General features: G+C 33.8%; 1 protein-coding gene across 1 annotated transcript in view; it reads left to right on the forward strand.

Moving 5' to 3' along the window:
* Positions 1–18,576, forward strand: part of LOC120350636 — a 203,537-nt gene that overhangs the window by 109,484 nt on the left and 75,477 nt on the right. The window contains exon 15 of the mRNA XM_039425033.1: positions 7,360–7,525. Coding sequence (XP_039280967.1) covers positions 7,360–7,513 — 154 coding nt within the window. The 3' untranslated portion in view covers positions 7,514–7,525. The remainder of the gene's footprint in view (positions 1–7,359; positions 7,526–18,576) is intronic.

Below are 18,576 nucleotides of genomic sequence, written 5' to 3' on the forward strand. Positions count from 1 at the left end.
TGCAGCCAACACGTCGTCCATATGACTGCTAGGACTAGGTCGTTGAACGTACATTTGTGTGCTGATAGCCAGGGCAGGGACGTCTACAAGCATTTCAATGCCAAGAACCTTAAGCTCCTTGGTATGGTGAAACCTGGAACTAGATTCAAGGACGTAGTTGAGGAGACCATTCAACCAAATGCCAATGATATAGTCTTCTTAGCTAGTACAAATGATGTTGCTCATAATGAAAGAAAGGAACTTCACACTTCTCTCCGGAATAAACTACGGGAGCTGCACAACAAATGGGCTAGGAATGTTATTATATTTCCAGTGCCTCACAGACATGATCTCACAATCTGGTCAGCCATCAACAAAGAAATTCAAGAGGCTAATGAAGAAAACTTATACGTATCCCAAGTAGCAGAAAAATATTGTCTCATTTTTGCTACAACATTCAGCAACATTGTTGGAGATATTGTCATTATGATATTGTAGCAGTATTGTCATAATATTTGTTAAGTTCATCACATTTTTTCATAATTCCCACATAAATATGGTGTGTACCAACACCTTTGATAACAAACATTTGAAACCGATCTCCTGGTGACAAATGATTTTGTCAGAGAAGGCTTAGTTGTTGAAATTGTGCTAGACCCTGAGACCTGCGGATTTTTATCTGATCAATAATGTGATCCTAATTCTAGTGGTTTGAGGGTCTTGGAATTAAAAACATAGATATGCGGTTGGCTGACTGCTCTTATAATAATGAGAATAATATAGAGAATATTACAAAATACATCTTTACAGGGATAATCTAATAATCAATCTGTCTTTAAGAGACCGAATACACATGTCTTTAAGAGACCAAATACTCATGTCTTTAAGAGATCAAAAACAATACGTCTTAAAGAGACCAAATTTACGGGGCACATCAGATATTGTAGTGGGGGTATCAAGTACTTATCTAAGATCTGTCGTCCTCAAGTCCGGTGTCCAAAGGGTGATGGATTAGGATGAAGGGTGATGGCCTCCAGGCATCGGGCTAGTGGCGTCAGATCGAAGATCGTCAGCCACGCACGGCAAGGTCAGATGTCCGATATCACCGGTCATCTCGGTCGGCGAATTCGTTAGCCCTCGTTCGAAAGCAAGGCATATTTACAGCTCGATCCTCGAATGAGTATTCAAGAATACACACACACACACAAAAAAAAACCTGCAACACAAGTCACAACTACTTAGTAATGCTATAATAAATAACATACTAAATATTGTATTCAATGAATTATTTCTCAAGAAGTCATCTGATGAATACAATACATACAATTTACATAAATATTATAGGTTTTAATTGTAGAATTTGAAATCTATAATGAATGGGATTATGAGAAGAAATTACTAGTTAAAAGAATGATGAACAGTTATAGATTTACAGTTGATGTACAACCAGTGAGTATTTCAAACTTTACTCACGATTACAAAATGTCAGAGATATAAATGACTCTACCAATAAAATGAAGAATAGGAAGATACTCCATTTAGTATCACTTCCTTGTACATTAGGATATCGTCCTACATCTCAGATGTAAGACTACAAAATTGAGTTATAAAATATTTGAAAACGAAGAATTGTTAAATCAGGGGGTTTTACCTGTAATATCAAAATTATTAAAATAAAGACAATACAACAATACTATAAAATATTCATTACTCACCCTTAAATGGGTTTTCGACTGTCACTAATCCATAGCCTACAATAATAATAAAGTGCAGCAGTCAACCGCTCTGAATGGAAATTAACTATGCCATTAATAATTTAATAAAAGGATTAGCGATTTCAAAACTGATGGGATAAATGATTCCCAATAATATAATTTTAGTCTCCAGGAGAGAATAAAAAACTGTCTGGAAAAGACATTATTGAATCAGGTCAATAAATAACTAAGCTCAGAAAACATGTCTGTACTCTACAGAATATAAAAGCGGTCCCTTGTTCAGGTCTCCAAGTCGACCTAATCAGGATCAAAAATAGGTATCAGGGCTGGCAATATTATGCATTAAAAAATACCAAATTACAAATGACGTGGTGGGGACGACAATAATCTCCCTCAATAGAACGAGAAAGGAATACAACTAACAAAGACAGAATACAGGAAAATTCCCTCAGTCAAAGTAGAAGACTCAGCAACGTTCAAATGATTTTTTATGATGATTTTACATCTACAACAATTCTAAGTACTCTAGGAAAACGTTTGAAAACAATAGAGGAAATATCAGAATTTAATTACGTAATGTGTGGAATGACATCATGAAACTACTCCAATACCGTGAGAAAATCACAACGTTAATCCAGCACTCTAATAAAATTTTATCTTGGAAAAGTTATAATTTAAAAGAAAATAAATTTTCGGCACACTTTCAATAGCTACTCATCATATTAAAAACTTACTGGAAATTGAAAAGCTACAAGGAGATAAAAATTCTGAAAACATGAATTGTTTCATCAACAAACTATTATCATCAATAAACGCCCTAAGGGCTATGAATTTAGAAGTAAACGCATATGAACTTATAGTTGTACAACTTCTTGTGAATAAGTTAGGATTTCATACTGCAAAAATGTGGAAAGAGGGATTAGCTTCACTCGCAGCTGATGAATTTCCCAACATAGAGACATTCTTGAACTTTTTAGGTCGTAGACGCAACTTGATCGAAAATACTAGTTTAAACTCAAATGTACATTATCATCTACGTATGATAGAAATGAGGGATCAGATTCTAACATCAAAAAGGTTACTAAAACAATTTGAGAAGGTTCAAACATATCATACTACTGGTAGGCCCGCTATTGTTCTCCAACTGATCCAATTTTCTTGATATTGTGAAGCAAACCATCTGTTTTTAATTTAGTGGTTTCAAGGCATTATCAGTGGAAAAACGTTAGAATTATGCTAAGATGAATAAGTTGTGCTTCAACTCAGTAGATACTTATTTCAGCAAGCATTCATGTAGAATTTGTAATAAAAAGCACCACACATTGATTCATTTTGAAAAATCAAAACTCCCAGGAAATAATATTGTAGAAAGCAATCAAGAAAAAAAGCTCCTGTACATTAAGTATATTCTTAAGCCCATGAAACAGAAATATTGCTTCACGAATCTTGCTTTTAATGTATGAAATGTGAGAGGACCAATTCATATATATATATAGTAGAATCTATGGTCAATGGCTGTTACAACCTTGGTTACACCAAGATTGTAACAGCCATTGACCATAGATTCTACTCAACAGTTTTGACAAAAAATGTTCAGTAATCTTTTTTCCTATCAACCTTAGTTTTCGAGATATATATAGATTTTTTGATATTTTCAAAATATGCCTACTTCCAGTCATTAAATACCCAATAACTCGAAAACTACTAGTCAAATTTTAATTTCAAGGGTTTTGTTTGAAAGAGAAAAGCATTTCAAACAAGATTAATGTAATTTTATTTGTTGTTCTATATTTTGTGATTTTTTATTAGTGCTTAGACTTGAAAAACTGCTATTCTTCAAATTCAAAGCAAAATTTCAAACAGTTTTTTCTCGATTTTTCTCCTGGTAATAATGTTTCAAAAGCTTCTCTATTTCATGAGCTTTAGAATGAGTATCAATTCGAGAAGGAAAGTTACATGATAAAGTATTCAAAACTGCTAATATGTGGAATGAACACCTACAATATGAGGAAATTCACAAACAGTATCATCAAGTGGTGATCCTAAGGGTGAAATCACCTGATTTCTCTCTGTCAATATTCACAAGTTTTTATCAACACTTCAACATTCTTCAAAGATACGACTTTTCCAATAACTTGCATTATTTCCTGTACCATGAATCCTGAATAAAATAACAAGAAGTGTATGTTTCAGCCTATTTTCAGTATAGTTTTCAGTGTGCTTTCCAGTTGATTGGCATGATAATTATGTATCAACTTTGGCTAGCAGAGAAGTGTTCGCGTTCATTATCATGAAATTTACCTTGATTGAGTACTTGAACATGTTATTGGTGTATGAAGAGTGTGGATGCAATTCAAGAGAGGCAGAGAGAATACAGGAGACGTTTTCCTGACCGAAAACACCCATCTCATAACACGTTTTTAAGATTGGCAGAGGTCAAAATGGTAAGGGTCTAGGATTATTTTCAAGGTACAAGAGGCCCGTCTCAATTTCTGAAGCTTTTGAAAATCTTATTCTCAAGTATTTCGAGCAGAATCATCGATCCAGTATCCGGTGGACAGCTGGAATGTTAGATGTTTCAAGAATGATAGTTCAAAGGATATTGAGGAAGTATAACTTTAGACCATTTCATGATACCCCAGTTCAAGGGTTCAATGAACCTGATATACTGTTTCAAGGTTGCAGTTTTGCTGTTGGATCTTAGCACAACATTGTGTTTCAAACATTTTATGGACAGATCACAGATAAAAGTACGTTCACAAGAACTGGTGCTGTAAATTTTCACAATACATGGTCCTTGGAAAATCCACAAAATCATAGACCATATCGATATCAGCATCAGTTTTAATTTAATGTTTGGGCTGGCATGATTGATAAAAATATTGTTGAGCCTTTCATTTTCCCTGCAAGAATAAATGGTGAAGTTTTTTTGGGCTTTCTTGACAATGAGCTTCACGAATTGATGGAAGACGTGCCTCTCAATTTGAGGCAGAATATGTGGCTCCAGTTGGATGGCTGTCTCCCTCATTATGCTAGAAACGTCCGTTGGTGGCTTGATAACAATTATGCAGGGCCGGTGGATTGGCCGAGGTGGACCCGTAAATTGGCCACCACGCTCACCTGATCTTACTCCGATAGACTTCTACTTTTGGGGGGTTGTGAAAAGTAAAGTTTACAGAGAACCTGTAGAGACCAGGGAGGAACTGATTCTCAGAATTCGATTGACGTTCAAAGTAATGAAGACACGGCCCAACGAAGTGAGACGGGCAACTCGAAGCTTGATGAACAGCAGTAGAAGTTGCATAAACAGAAATGGAGGCTATTTTGAATTCCTGTAAGCAGTGAGCAAGATATGTAACTTGATTACCAACAGCTTTTTTAATTGTGTCATTCATCTACTTTGAATTATTTTTCTATGAATAAATTCTGTTGGATCTTGTAAAAGTGTATGATTAATATTTTATATGGGATTTAGGCTATATGCTACAAAAAATAATGCAATAATAAGGTGATTTCACTCTTAGGATCGTCACTTGATGCATACTGTTTGTGAATTTCCTCCTTTTGAAGGTGTTCATCCCAGATATTAGCAGTTTTCAACACTTTATCATGGAACTTACCCCTTCGAATTTATACTCATTCTGAAGCTTATGAAATGGAAAAATATTGAAATATTAAAACCACTATAATTACCTTGAGAAAAATCGAGAAAAACTGTTTGAAATTTGACTTTGAATTTGAAGAATAGCAATTTTTCAAGTCTAAGCCCTAATAAAAAACTACAAAATATCTAACAACGAATAAAATCACATTAATCTTGTTTGAAATGTTTTTCTCCTCCCAACAATACCCTTGAAATTGAAATTTGACAAGTAGTTTTCAAGTTATCAGGTATATAATGACCAGAAGTAGGCATATTCTTAAAATATCGAAAAATCTATATGTCTCGAAAACTAAGGTCGATAGGGAAAAAGATTACTGAACATTTTTTGTCAAAGATGTCGAGTAGAATCTATGGACAACGGCTGTTACAACCTTGGTGGGACACTATGTATATATGTTATAAACTCATGTGGGTACGCGACTAGGTGCCACCCCGACCACTTGTCCACTTTTCAAACTGGTTTTTAGTGGACAAGTAGACGTGATATACCTGTCTAGTTGTCTCCTTTCTAAGGAGGTGACAACTAGTCGGGGGGACACCCTGTCGGGGGTGCGAGGTGTCAAGTTGTCATTTACGGTCATGACTAGTTGACACCTTTGGTCCAGTAGGTGTCAAGTAGTCGGGGGGGGGGGGCAAACTTGACGGCAATGGTATATTATTTTTACGAGTGTACAAGTAGTCGCCTATGGCCAAAATGACCAGGTGTCAAGTAGTCGGGGTGACAACTAGACGGCTACCCACTCATGTTATTTTAATTATCCACTGCATAGTGCTGTATATTACTCAAAGTTGATAACCCTGATCTACTTTCAGCCTACTCCATTTCATTAATCAATGATTTGATCTTATCTACCTATATAATTATTTTACTTTATAAATTTTCTGTTTTTTTTCTCTTGAATATTCATATTGATTGAAACTCTTGCAATATTTCCATTTATAAATAAATCCTTAGCTGAATTAATTGAATTAACGTTTTGGTAGAGAGTTATTGGGAAGGAAATTTTGAATATTCTTTCCGAGGAATGGACATTGGTATGTCCAAAGCTTCGCCAATTTATGTAGATGCATAACAATATAATTATCTATAAATTGCTTTTTTCATATCATATACAGTTTAATAATAATTTTCTTAGTCTATATTATGTAAATTTATCTATAATTCTGCTGTATTATGAGCTATTGTATATAAGTGTATAAGCCAGTATATAATTGTAATCTTCATAAATAAAGTACTCAATCAATCAATCCCTCTCTATATCGCCCTCTCTCTCTCTCTTTAGTTGGGTTTTGTGGCAGAAAGGACCTGAAGACCTAGCTCCGCCCTTAATAAAGGAATATAATCAATCAATATATTTCATTTACACTTCAAAATCTCTAAAACTAAAGCATTAGAGCAGCTTATGAGGCAATTTCCTTATGCTTTTCCAATGAATAGAACAGTTTCGTTATTATTTATGGTATAATATTGCTGTGTTCTGTAAGCATGTTGTAGCCTACTAAGTGGCTGGGTAGGCAAATTGCTAAGCTTGTTAATGCCGTTATAAATAATAAAATTTTGCTAAAATGAGCTAGCAATGTAACTAAGCTCTCACCTATTTCTAGTTCAACTGCTAACTACAGAAGGCTGTGGTATGTACAAATTTGGGAGGAGATTAGCTTTGGGCCAAGCCTGTTGCTCTATTCTGATCATATTTTTTATGATCTGAAATTATTGTATTATTAAACAAAATATTTATCTATTATATTTTTATTTCTCTATTCATTTATACAATGAGTACATTATCAAAATAATAGGTAGAAGAAAAATAAGGTAAACTTGTGCTATTCCTCTCCCAAATCTAGATAACACATAGTCCGAAATAGTTTAAGTCCTGTAGTTCTTCAATTCACAAAATTTCCAGTCCTCAAGTATTTTCGCAAAGTAGATAGATTAATAAACCTTTTTTTTATTGTTCTGTTCATTTATAATTTTTCTGCAATATTTTTTGTTTTTTACAGGATAAATAATTACGAAAAGCATGCCGTTCAATATGATCTTGATCGTCAGAATCTTTACACTGATAAGGTGATAGTTGATTACAATAATTTGCAAACTGAAAAAAATATCATTGGAGATTGGATCAAAGTGGGAACGTGCCTATGGAAATCGTGAAACATATTTACTGTGAGGGTCTATTATTCATTATTCAATATCAATTATTCATTATTTAATATCATTAAATAATTCAATACCATTTTAAATAATATTCGTCATTTAAAATCTATAGATCGCCTAATAGCAATGTTGATAAGTTTATCGCAAACTTGAATGCTGATTACCTCAACACTCTGCCAATAAACCGGAACATTGTTTATGTGGGTGATATCAATATTGGCCTGTTAAACATTTACCGTTATCCACTTCAGTATCTGAATGTTATGTGTGGGAATGGATTCAGATCTTTTATAAACAAACCGACTAGAATAGTAGATAATAAACATACTTGTATTAATAGACCATATATTTTTCAAGGACACCTATTATACAATAAAACCAAAAATTGCCAATATATTTAAAATTAACAGACCATTTTGCAATTACACTACACATGAATATAACTGTTCCTTTAGCTCACACATCAGCTGCTCAAAGTAATAAAATAACTATACTGTAAAAAATTTTAATGAACTCAATTCATATTCACAGAATGGAAAATGGGAATTTCTTAATGCTTATTGTGATAAAGATACTGATAATTCAATAGATACTAAGGTTGAATATTTATTGATAATTAATCAATCACATAAAATTTTCTGCAGTATAGATAACACTTAAACATAAGAAAAGACAATTGAAGTCTTGGGTAACACAAGGGTTGATAGAATCTATCAATAGAAGAGACAGAATGGCCAAACAATTAGAAAAGAAGCCATTAAATTAAGATTTTAAAAATGAGTACAGAGCCTACCGAAACTTACTGAATTCCTTAATAAATCGTACTGAAGACGATTATTACAGAACGAGAATAGGTGAATGTGGAAACAATGCAAAATGTTATGGTCGTTATTAATGAACTCATGGATAAGGAAGGGAATGAGAGAGATGATATAAAACAGTGGCGCCATTTCACCAAACTGCTAGGGGGGGGGGGGGGCAAAAACCAAGAGGTATGAGGGGGGGGGGGAGGAAGGAATACCCTCAAAGGATAGAGGGTCCTGGTTTTTTCCCTATAAATGTTACATTTGAAGATGTTATTATATGCTTCATTTTTTCCAGTTCTATACAAATATGGTGGAAGTAACAATACAATCATAATATGTAAGATAGTAGACCCAGCTGTTACATCAGCTTCACTATCCCTATCATTATAATTTGTTGATTTTACAAAAATAAACAGTTCAGTTTTAGAAGCAAACCACATTACACAAATCACATTCACCTATTCTCGTTCTGTAATACTCGTCTTCAGTACGATTTAGCAAGGAATTCAGTAAGTTTCGGTAGACCCTGTATTCATTTTTAGTTTCATCCACATTACTCAACTGGTGCCGAAACCCTATTTGTTAAATTTGTTTGTTTTTGTTCAAATTCATTTCTTTTTGTTCTACTTTGTTTCTATTTGTTTGAATTTGTTTGGTTTTTGGCTTCATTACTTCCTTTTACCATAGCTGATGATGAAACTCTTCAATTACACTTTATGAATGTGCGATGTCTGATTGACATGGCAAATTCAATTCATCCATTCACAGGTGGGGTAATAGTATATTTCGCACCTAGAGCAGAAAATGAGATTTTTCCGTCTCGAAATCGGGTTTCAACCGATGTTCGAGCCTACGGCGTCGGACTAGAAAAGATTGAGAGCCGGAAAAACATTTTTGCCCGTGGTGTGAATGTTATTTTTCGCCACACACAAAAATAAACAATATATATATATATATATTATATATATATATATATATATATATATATAAATATGAGAATAGTTGTTTACTAAGCACTTCCGAAAGCAGAAGTGGAAGGTGATAGCTTTAGCAAATCCGAGGTAGTCTGAATATCAGGAAGTTGTCCAAGTATTTTTATTTTTTATTCTGATTTGTCTAAATAACCTAAAAGATGATGTTCAATTATGTGGGAGGTTGAGTTTATACTTTTTTATTCTTTCAAATGACAATAAGATGATATTATTATAAATGTTTTAACTATTAAATAATGAACACAAATAATGAAAAGTTTTTTGATCAGCTGTTTTTTGATCACCTTTCTTAGTTCCATGTTAGCGGCTGGAAAGTTTACTCTTCCCAGCCTAGGCCGGAAAGAAACCTGTTCTGACGTCAGACGAGAGTCGTCTGCAAACAATGTCTTTCAGATCTACGTAGGGACTGGAAAACAGGTGCTTTCTGTGCAGAGTGGCGAAAAAGAACTTTCTGTGTTCCTGGAACGGATGGAGTCTGTACATTCACAAATAATACAAAATAATTTTGATGATTTGACAACGAATAATTTACACTCTTACTTTCTTTCGAGAATCGATACCTCAGTATTGATAGAAATAGGAGTTTCATTCAGGTCCACATGGGAAGATGTAAAAAATGCGTTGAAAGAGCGGCATACTGGTGCTCGGACTCCAGTAGCAGCGAGTATGTTAAAACTGTTACAATTAAGTCCGGATTCAGGAGAATCAATTTTTGATTCCACCAAACGTATGGCACAATCATTAAAAAGACTCAAATCAAAGGTTTTAGACTCTTGTCCGAACAATGATGAAGGAATTTTGAGGAACAGAGTCTATAATGAATTAGCAATGGAAGCCTTGACAAACCATGACAGTTTCAACAATTTCATCGGGATCATACTCTACTTGGAGAATAACTTTCAGTTAAAAAGCTAAAGAAACATTAAGCTGTTCCCAAAATTCTCACCAACTCTGTACATACATTCTTGATTGTCTGATTGTGCCCTTTCTTTTGCTTTCACTGTGACATCTTGCAACTTGTTAATTCTCACGTTGAAATTTATCCAATAACTCACTTATTGTGCCCTGATCAATAATATTGCACCCATTCTACATTCAATCTTCAACTATTCCACAGAGAAAAATATATTATTTATTTCTCTGTACCCGTATCCATACTTTCAAGGCAATTTTGCTACATTGTTGATACTGTAGAAGGAATATTATACTACTACTGTTTGAAAAAGTATTAAATTAGAACGAGATTCTGAGGATTCGTGTAGATAGACCCGTATTTTCAATATTTATCTGATCCTTGGGGGGGGGGGGGCTAGGACCCCCAAGCCCCCCCTAAATGGCGCCCCTGATATAAAATTAACTGCACATTAATTAAATGAGTACTTTGTAAATGTAGGGGAAAATTATGCCAAGAAAATACCTAGATATAATGATGAATCCTCGTTCAAATTTCAGTATAAGAAAAATAACTTCAGTCTCAATAATTCGTTTTTCCTTTAACCAGTAATGAAGCAATAGTTATGAAGGTTATATCAAGTCTAAAGAATAATACAAGTCCTGGAGTTGACGGTATCAGTAGTATTAACTTGAAAATAATAGCAGACCACATTGCATACCCTTTAACTTTAATAATAAATAATTGTTTTGAAAAGGGAATTTTCCCAACATTTTTTAAAGTGGCAAAGATAAAACCACTCTTTAAAGCAGGTGATAGAAACTTGGCAGGAAATTACAGACCGATAAGTTTACTCAGCTCCTTATCTAAAATAATGGAAAAAATAATAAAAAATCAACTTGTTAGTTTTTTCGATTCATACAAAATAATAGAAGATCTTCAATTTGGCTTCCAAGAAAACAAAAGTAACGATGATGCCTTCATACAGTTTTCGAATGCCGTGTCAGATCTTTTGAATAAGGGACAGATAAAACTATAGCTATCTTTCTCGATTTGGCTAAGGCGTATGATACGGTGTCTCATATTCAATTACTCCGTAAACTGGAAAGAGTTTGGATTAGAGGAACCCCATTAAAATTATTCGAGAGCTACCTCTCAAATGGGGTGCAAATTCTAACTCTCAATAATGAGAACGACGTTAGTAGGATGCCACATTTCGGTTACGGCCTACCCCAGGGTACAGTACTATCGCCTATTTTATTCCTGGTCTACGTAAATGAGGTATTGAAATTGGAACTAAATGGTGGGGAGATTAATTCTTTTGCTGATGACACTGTGTTGTTATTTGAGGGCAATACATGACATAACGTTTATGAAGCCGCCACAAAAGGCTTCTCCACATTAAAGAGATGGCTGGTTAATTCCCTTAGTCTCAATATAAAAAAAAACAAAGTACATAGCATTTTCAAGAAACATTACTGGACATCACAAACTGTCTACTCAGATTACACATGAATTGTAATGTTGATAACCATGTAGTATGTGATTGTCCTGAAATTGAGAGAACAAGTCACTTGAAATACCTAGGGGTAATAATCGAGGAAGGTTTCAAATGGAAAAGACACATAGATTACTCATGCAATAGATTGAAATTTGTATCATATGAATTCATTAAATTACGATCAATATTGAAGGTAACTGTGATGAGAATGTTATGTTTTGCTATAGTTCAGTCGATACTGCAATATGGGTTAATAGTTTGGGGAGGTACCTTCAACTCTCACCTCTCTGCACTTTTTATTATACAGAGAATGATTGTCAAGACAATTTCAAATAGACCAATATTATATACCCAATATTGAATACCCTTCGATGAGTGCATTCAGTGATCTGAAAGTCATGACTATCCCCCAACTGTATGTGCTCAACATCCTCAAATATTTCAATAGATATAGCAACAACTTTAAAAAAATCAAGACTTCAAACGAAGATAATATGAACATGAATGCTATGTTTCAAAACTTACTTTAATTCGAAAACAACTGCTTTATATTGCACCAAGAATAATAAATGGTATCCCAAACTATCTTATAAATCAACAAATAATAACGAAGTATATTACATTCGAAATAAAAAACTGGATAATCCAAGAATATTATTTTGATATCAAAATAATATAGCTTCCATCATTCTGAAGGTCTCTTGCAAAATATTTTTTTTCATATTGTTGAAAGGTCCGTATGATTAGAATTACGTATGTTTAGAAATCCTCGAGTGCAGCATTTATTTTATTTTTAGCCCATTCTTTATTTATTTTTTCCTCTCTTAGTATTGGGGCCCTACTCCTACTGGCGGACAAGTTCTCACTTATGCCAGTAGATTTCCACCAAGCTTATGCTATTTGAAGTGTTAAATAATAATAAAATGATAATCCTCAATCTATTCAGTTTGATTGTAATATAATTCTTTCTAGTTAGAAATAGAAGTATTAATGCTATTATTGTTCAATTTATTATTTTTTAGTAAGGAATGTTATCTATTTGAATTGATTGTGGTGAATTGCATTTGTGTTTTATAGTTAAATGTTTGTACCGACTTTGTGGAAATGAATTTGAATTTGAATTTTGAATTCAAATGAATTGCGGAAAAGAATTTGTGGAAATTAATTTGAATTTGAATTTTGAATTCATATGAATTGCACTATACAACACGGATTATCCGGATGGTGATAGAAAAAATCCCCATATCCCATTACATATAGAAACCCCCTTGAAAACTCACCTATTACCTATTCTGTATTTCAAGCGGCTAATTGGTCCGCCGCAATCAAAGTGCAGTAAGATATTCTAATGAATATGAGAGTTGAGTTACTTTACCTTATTGAATTATAGTCCAGGCGCTGGCTTACATTGAGCATACATGAGAGAGGCAGAGAATTTGACTTCGGATTATTGTTAGGGGGTCTTTAGTGTATATGAAACTCGATGTCGTCACGTCCCAGGGTGGTCGACAGCTTAGGGGGGAGGGGGGTAAGTTGTAAAAAACGCGCGTTTATAAAATCGCCTATCCTGCAGTTACTATTCATAGTACAGCTTTTAATTTTTTCTCAATATTATGTACACATAACTGGCTTTCAATGTGGTCTTATACATTTTTGCGATAAACCGCATAGTTTTTCCGTAAAAAAATAAAATATCTCGAAAAATGTATTTTTTTATTATGGACTTTTTGTTATTTCTCAAATATTCAAGTAATTAGCCGACTTAGAGGAAAATGCCCCAAATAAACGTTGTAGGCCGTTTCTTGCTGAATCCAATGATATATATAGTTTGGTTGTTACGATCATAGATGCGGCGGTGGGAAGGGGATAAGTAGCACTGTTACGCTACGGCGCGGTCCTCCCCCATGATTAATGCGCGTAATGGCCTGTCTATCGCATCGCTCCTACTATTGTATGCATTCAAATTATGTATTTCAGGAACTCTATCTTATGTATTTTTGGTCGCTGAACACGATTTTTCAACTCTCAAGCCTTAATAATTGATAATTCTCATCATAATATACTAATTATGGTCAAAATTACAAACTTCATCTCATTCTGCAAGGAAACTAAGAAATGACTGTTTGAAATAAACGAAACTTGGGTTTCAAGAAATATATTAGGATAGAATAAAGATAATATTCATATATGTTTATGTTCTATTGTTCTTATCTCAAATTAATTTAATGTGATGCGCTGCAGGCTAAATTATATTATTAATTGCACACTGGCCACGCTTACTTGATATAGTGGTCAGTTAATTTCCAAGAAATATTTGTGGAATTTCTTAGTTCTTCATGGTGGAAATGGAATTCATCATTCATTCATTATCATAATGATTATGTTTAGTATGAAAATGTTAATCTTTCGTGAATCTTCAGCTTGTCGTGAACTTTTAAGAGATTATATCCAATATAATAATAGATATGTGTCAAATCAAAATGAAATGAAAATTTAAATATTCATTCATATTATTTCTAACAGTATTATTATAATGATATTTCACCAACTTTTGATTGATTCATCCATTATGGTATTCCCGTTCAGACTGTTTTGAAATGGTAACAAGTTATTCAGTATCAAAATTTGGGATTCGATGGGTTTTGGGCCATGCCTGTTATTCTTTCCCAAACATATTTATATGATTTGTAATTTTATCTACAAATGAATGAATGAATGTATGTATTCCTGCACGTAGCTAACGTATGGATTATTCCTTTATAGATTCTTGCATGTCACATTAATAAATCTCTGCCACAGATTTAGAAATCAAGTCTCGATGGTTTGGAGAGCATATTATTGGAGTGATTCTTTTACTCTGCTGCTTCTAATATGTTCACTACCTTTGTTTGATTTTAGACCATAGACATGAAAAGCTATGTCCATCTGTATCACTCCATCTCTATTGAGAATTTTCATAACTCTTCTCATCACAAAGTTTCCATAATCTTGCAGCGTATTGAAGTTTTGAAAAGTGAAGTAGGAGTTGAATCCAGGAGAGCCATGTCATCATTATGAGAATTTGTCAACGATATTTAGGGATTTAGTCAAATCCACAACTAGTTTCATTTACAATTTCATGGGCCAAGTGAGATTAAGAGTTTTTTTTTTCAAATATCCATCAGATGTTGACAGAGATTGCGGTTATTGTAGAAATGCATGTTGCACTAAAACTTCAATGCTGAATTATCTTTAAACAGCTACCTAGTAAAATACAGAGAGCAGATCTTTTTGTTCTAGAATTAACTAATACTAGGATTTTTGTTTGATTGCATCTTGGAGAATGAAAGAACTCTCTTTCTTTTTATAGGTGAGAATACACTTTTACAATTTGCCACAACTATGTTCAGATAAAAATCGTTGGGGACCGAATAACTATTTCTTTCTATACGTTCAAAAGAGAATCACACACTTCTTCACTTGCTTCCAGACCATTGATAACATTATGCAGATTCTGTTGTCCATCAGAGTCTTGAAGAAAAATGTTATGTTCTCTTGAGAAGATTATGCTTCTGGAAATCATTCTCATCTCTCATTATTCTTGTTTTACTTCATTAGATGACTTTCTTCACAATCTCCAGTTATATCCATAATGATGTCAACATACTTGAACAGAATATCTTTGATGGAAGATTTATTTATTTATATAGTAACAGCCATTTTAGGAAAGCCTTTGAAGAACTAGCTATTCCAATCACTCAGTTTTTGATGATCGAATGAGGGTTTGCTCCAAAGCATGATCGGTTGTCACATTTATTAAATTTTCAAGGCTTCATTTGACAGAGAGTCAATGTATTGACTGTATAGATTTAATGTTTCCTTATTGGAAATTATTTTCTACTTCTATGGGTATTTTTTTATATTTTCTAGATATGACACAGGCTTTATAACATAGTTTGTGTGATTGAATGAAAAAAGTATGGGATCTTTTCTCGTACAGTTTCTATGTGCAATACCAGAGTCCTTTCTTATGAACATTAATACAATTTAAGATAATTTAAACTATGTTACAATAATCAGTCATAAATTTCAAGTAGTCATTGATATTGATTCTAAAAAACTCCACAAATAGCTCCTGACTTCTTTCAAATATACTTTGACAATCTCTCATATTTGAACCGTTCATGAGTCCTTGTAGTTGTTTCATTGAATTGATTGCTTGCTCTCACACCTTAATTATACTGACTTCCCCTCAATAGATTTCCAACAGTATTCTCTCCAAATATTTCAAATTCAACAAAGATATCTCTCATTCCACTTTCATTCAAGTACCACCCCAAGACAATCAGTCAAACTCAGCCAGATGAAAAGTATCTATATGTAGATATAAGTTACAGAAATCAGTTGATAAAGCTGCGTTTACACCAAAGTTATTAACAAAATGTTAATAACTTAATCTTTATAGATTCTATTAGATTGAACGGAACTTGGCAAACATATATGTCCATCATATGTATGATAAGTTATGTTCAATCTAATAGAATCTATAAAGATTAAGTTATATTAACATCTACTTAATAACTTTGGTGTAAACGCAGCTTTAGAGTTGTATTTCCTTTGTAATCAAATATTTAGCCATGGGAGTAATTGGCATTATTTGTGCTTCAACTGTAAATTTATATTAAGAAAATATTTTACTCCTGTTACACGGTGCTCTATATGGGGTAGCCTATATTATTTAACTTACTCCATTACTTAACTTTAGCAATTCCAAAGTGATCATTGAACTAAATCGAATAATCATTCTCTCGTAATGAAATATCAGTTTTTTATCGACTGAGAAACACATTAGGATTTCTAACAGGATGGTTTATCATTACAATGTAATCATAAATAATGATAATGAGATGAAGTTTGTAATTTTGACCATAATTAGTATATTATGATGAGAATTATCAATTATTAAGGCTTGAGAGTTGAAATATCGTGTTCAGCGACCGAAAATACATAAGATAGCGTTCCTGAAATACATAATTTGAATGCATAGACTAGTAGGAGCGATGCGATAGACAGGCCATTACGTGCATTAATCATGGGGGAGGACCGCGCCGCAGCGTAACAGTGCTACTTATCCCCCTCCCACCGCCGCATCTATGATCGTAACCCCCAAACTATATATATCATTGGATTCAGCAAGAAACGGCCTACAACGTTTATTTGGGGCCTTTTCCTCTAAGTCAGCTAATTACTTGAATATTCGAGAAATAACAAAAAGTCCATAATAAAAAAATAGATTTTTCGAGATATTTTATTTTTTTACGGAAAAACTATGCGGTTTATCGCAAAAATGTATAAGACCACATTGAAAGCCAGTTATGTGTACATAATATTGAGAGAAAATTAAAAGCTGTACTATGAATAGTAACTGCAGGACAGGCGATTTTATAAACGCGCGTTTTTTACAACTTACCCCCCTCCCCCCCAAGCTGTCGACCACCCTGGGACGTGACGACATCGAGTTTCATATACACTAAAGACCCCCTAACAATAATCCGGAGTCAAATTCTCTGCCTCTCTCATGTATGCTCAATGTAAGCCAGCGCCTGGACTATTAGACAATATAGTGTCTATTTAAACTAGGATGCGAATGGAAGATTAGTGCATACAAGTCATTTTACATACAACACTTGGAAATGCTACCGCTGTAGGCTAGTACTTACTACTAAGCTCTGTAGGGCAGAATGCAAAGTTTTGATTACGTCTAGTCTCAAGAGTTGGAGTGAAATCGAGTTAAAATCGATTATCCGAATAATTATCAGTTATCCGGACACTGACATGCATTAATTAGTCCGGATAATCGTTACTCTACTGCACTGTATTCATATTGCTTTTCCATTATTCCATAATAATATGAATGATTAATTCATCCATTATTCATGAATTACTTATGATGGCGCTACACCCCGATGAGGGGTTTCACCCCCTCTTGGTCTGCTGCCTCTCCCACTCCTCCTCCAGACTCTAACTCTCCTTCTCTCTTTCTCCTCATCCTGGATACATCATGCCCTTTTGGTCTCCCTCTTGTTGTCACTGCATCCAGTTTCTGATTTAGCATTAGTCCTTTGTTCTGTGGCTCTGACATTCTTTCCACAAATCATGTCTAAGCCAGCTTACCCTTCTCGCCTAAATCAGTTGGAGAATGTTCCTGACTCGTAGAATTTATTTATTTATTTTTGAAGAAATTAAAAATATTATACCATATATGGACGCCTTTAAACGGAAAGGAACCAAGCGCCATTTTTAACGAAATTGAGTTATTAGCGCCATCTTGTAGAGAATTGTTGAATCTATATACTAATATAAAACAGGTTAATGAATATGATGTCAAAAAAAATAACAAAAAAAGTGCAATATTGTATCCAGTATGCTTCAATAAACAGAAAGGAACCAACTGAATGGTTTCTTACAGTTAATAACACTATGCCATCAAACTCAATAAACAGAAAGGAACCAACTGAATGGTTTCTTACAGTTAATAACAATATGCCATCAAACTAAATAAACAGAAAGGAACCAACTGAATGGTTTCTTACAGTTAATAACACTATGCCATCAAACTCAATAAACAGAAAGGAACCAACTGAATGGTTTCTTACAGTTAATAACACTATGCCATCAAACTCAATAAACAGAAAGGAACCAACTGAATGGTTTCTTACAGTGTTAATAACACTATGCCATCAAACTCAATAAACAGAAAGGAACCAACTGAATGGTTTCTTACAGTGTTAATAACACTATGCCATCAAACTCAATAAACAGAAAGGAACCAAACACCATGGTTCCTTTTTCTTCATTCCTAACTGGAAACAGCTGTTTAACAGAAAGGA

The sequence above is a fragment of the Nilaparvata lugens genome, chromosome 3 (assembly GCF_014356525.2).
Source record: "Nilaparvata lugens isolate BPH chromosome 3, ASM1435652v1, whole genome shotgun sequence".
Lineage (NCBI taxonomy): Eukaryota > Metazoa > Arthropoda > Insecta > Hemiptera > Delphacidae > Nilaparvata > Nilaparvata lugens.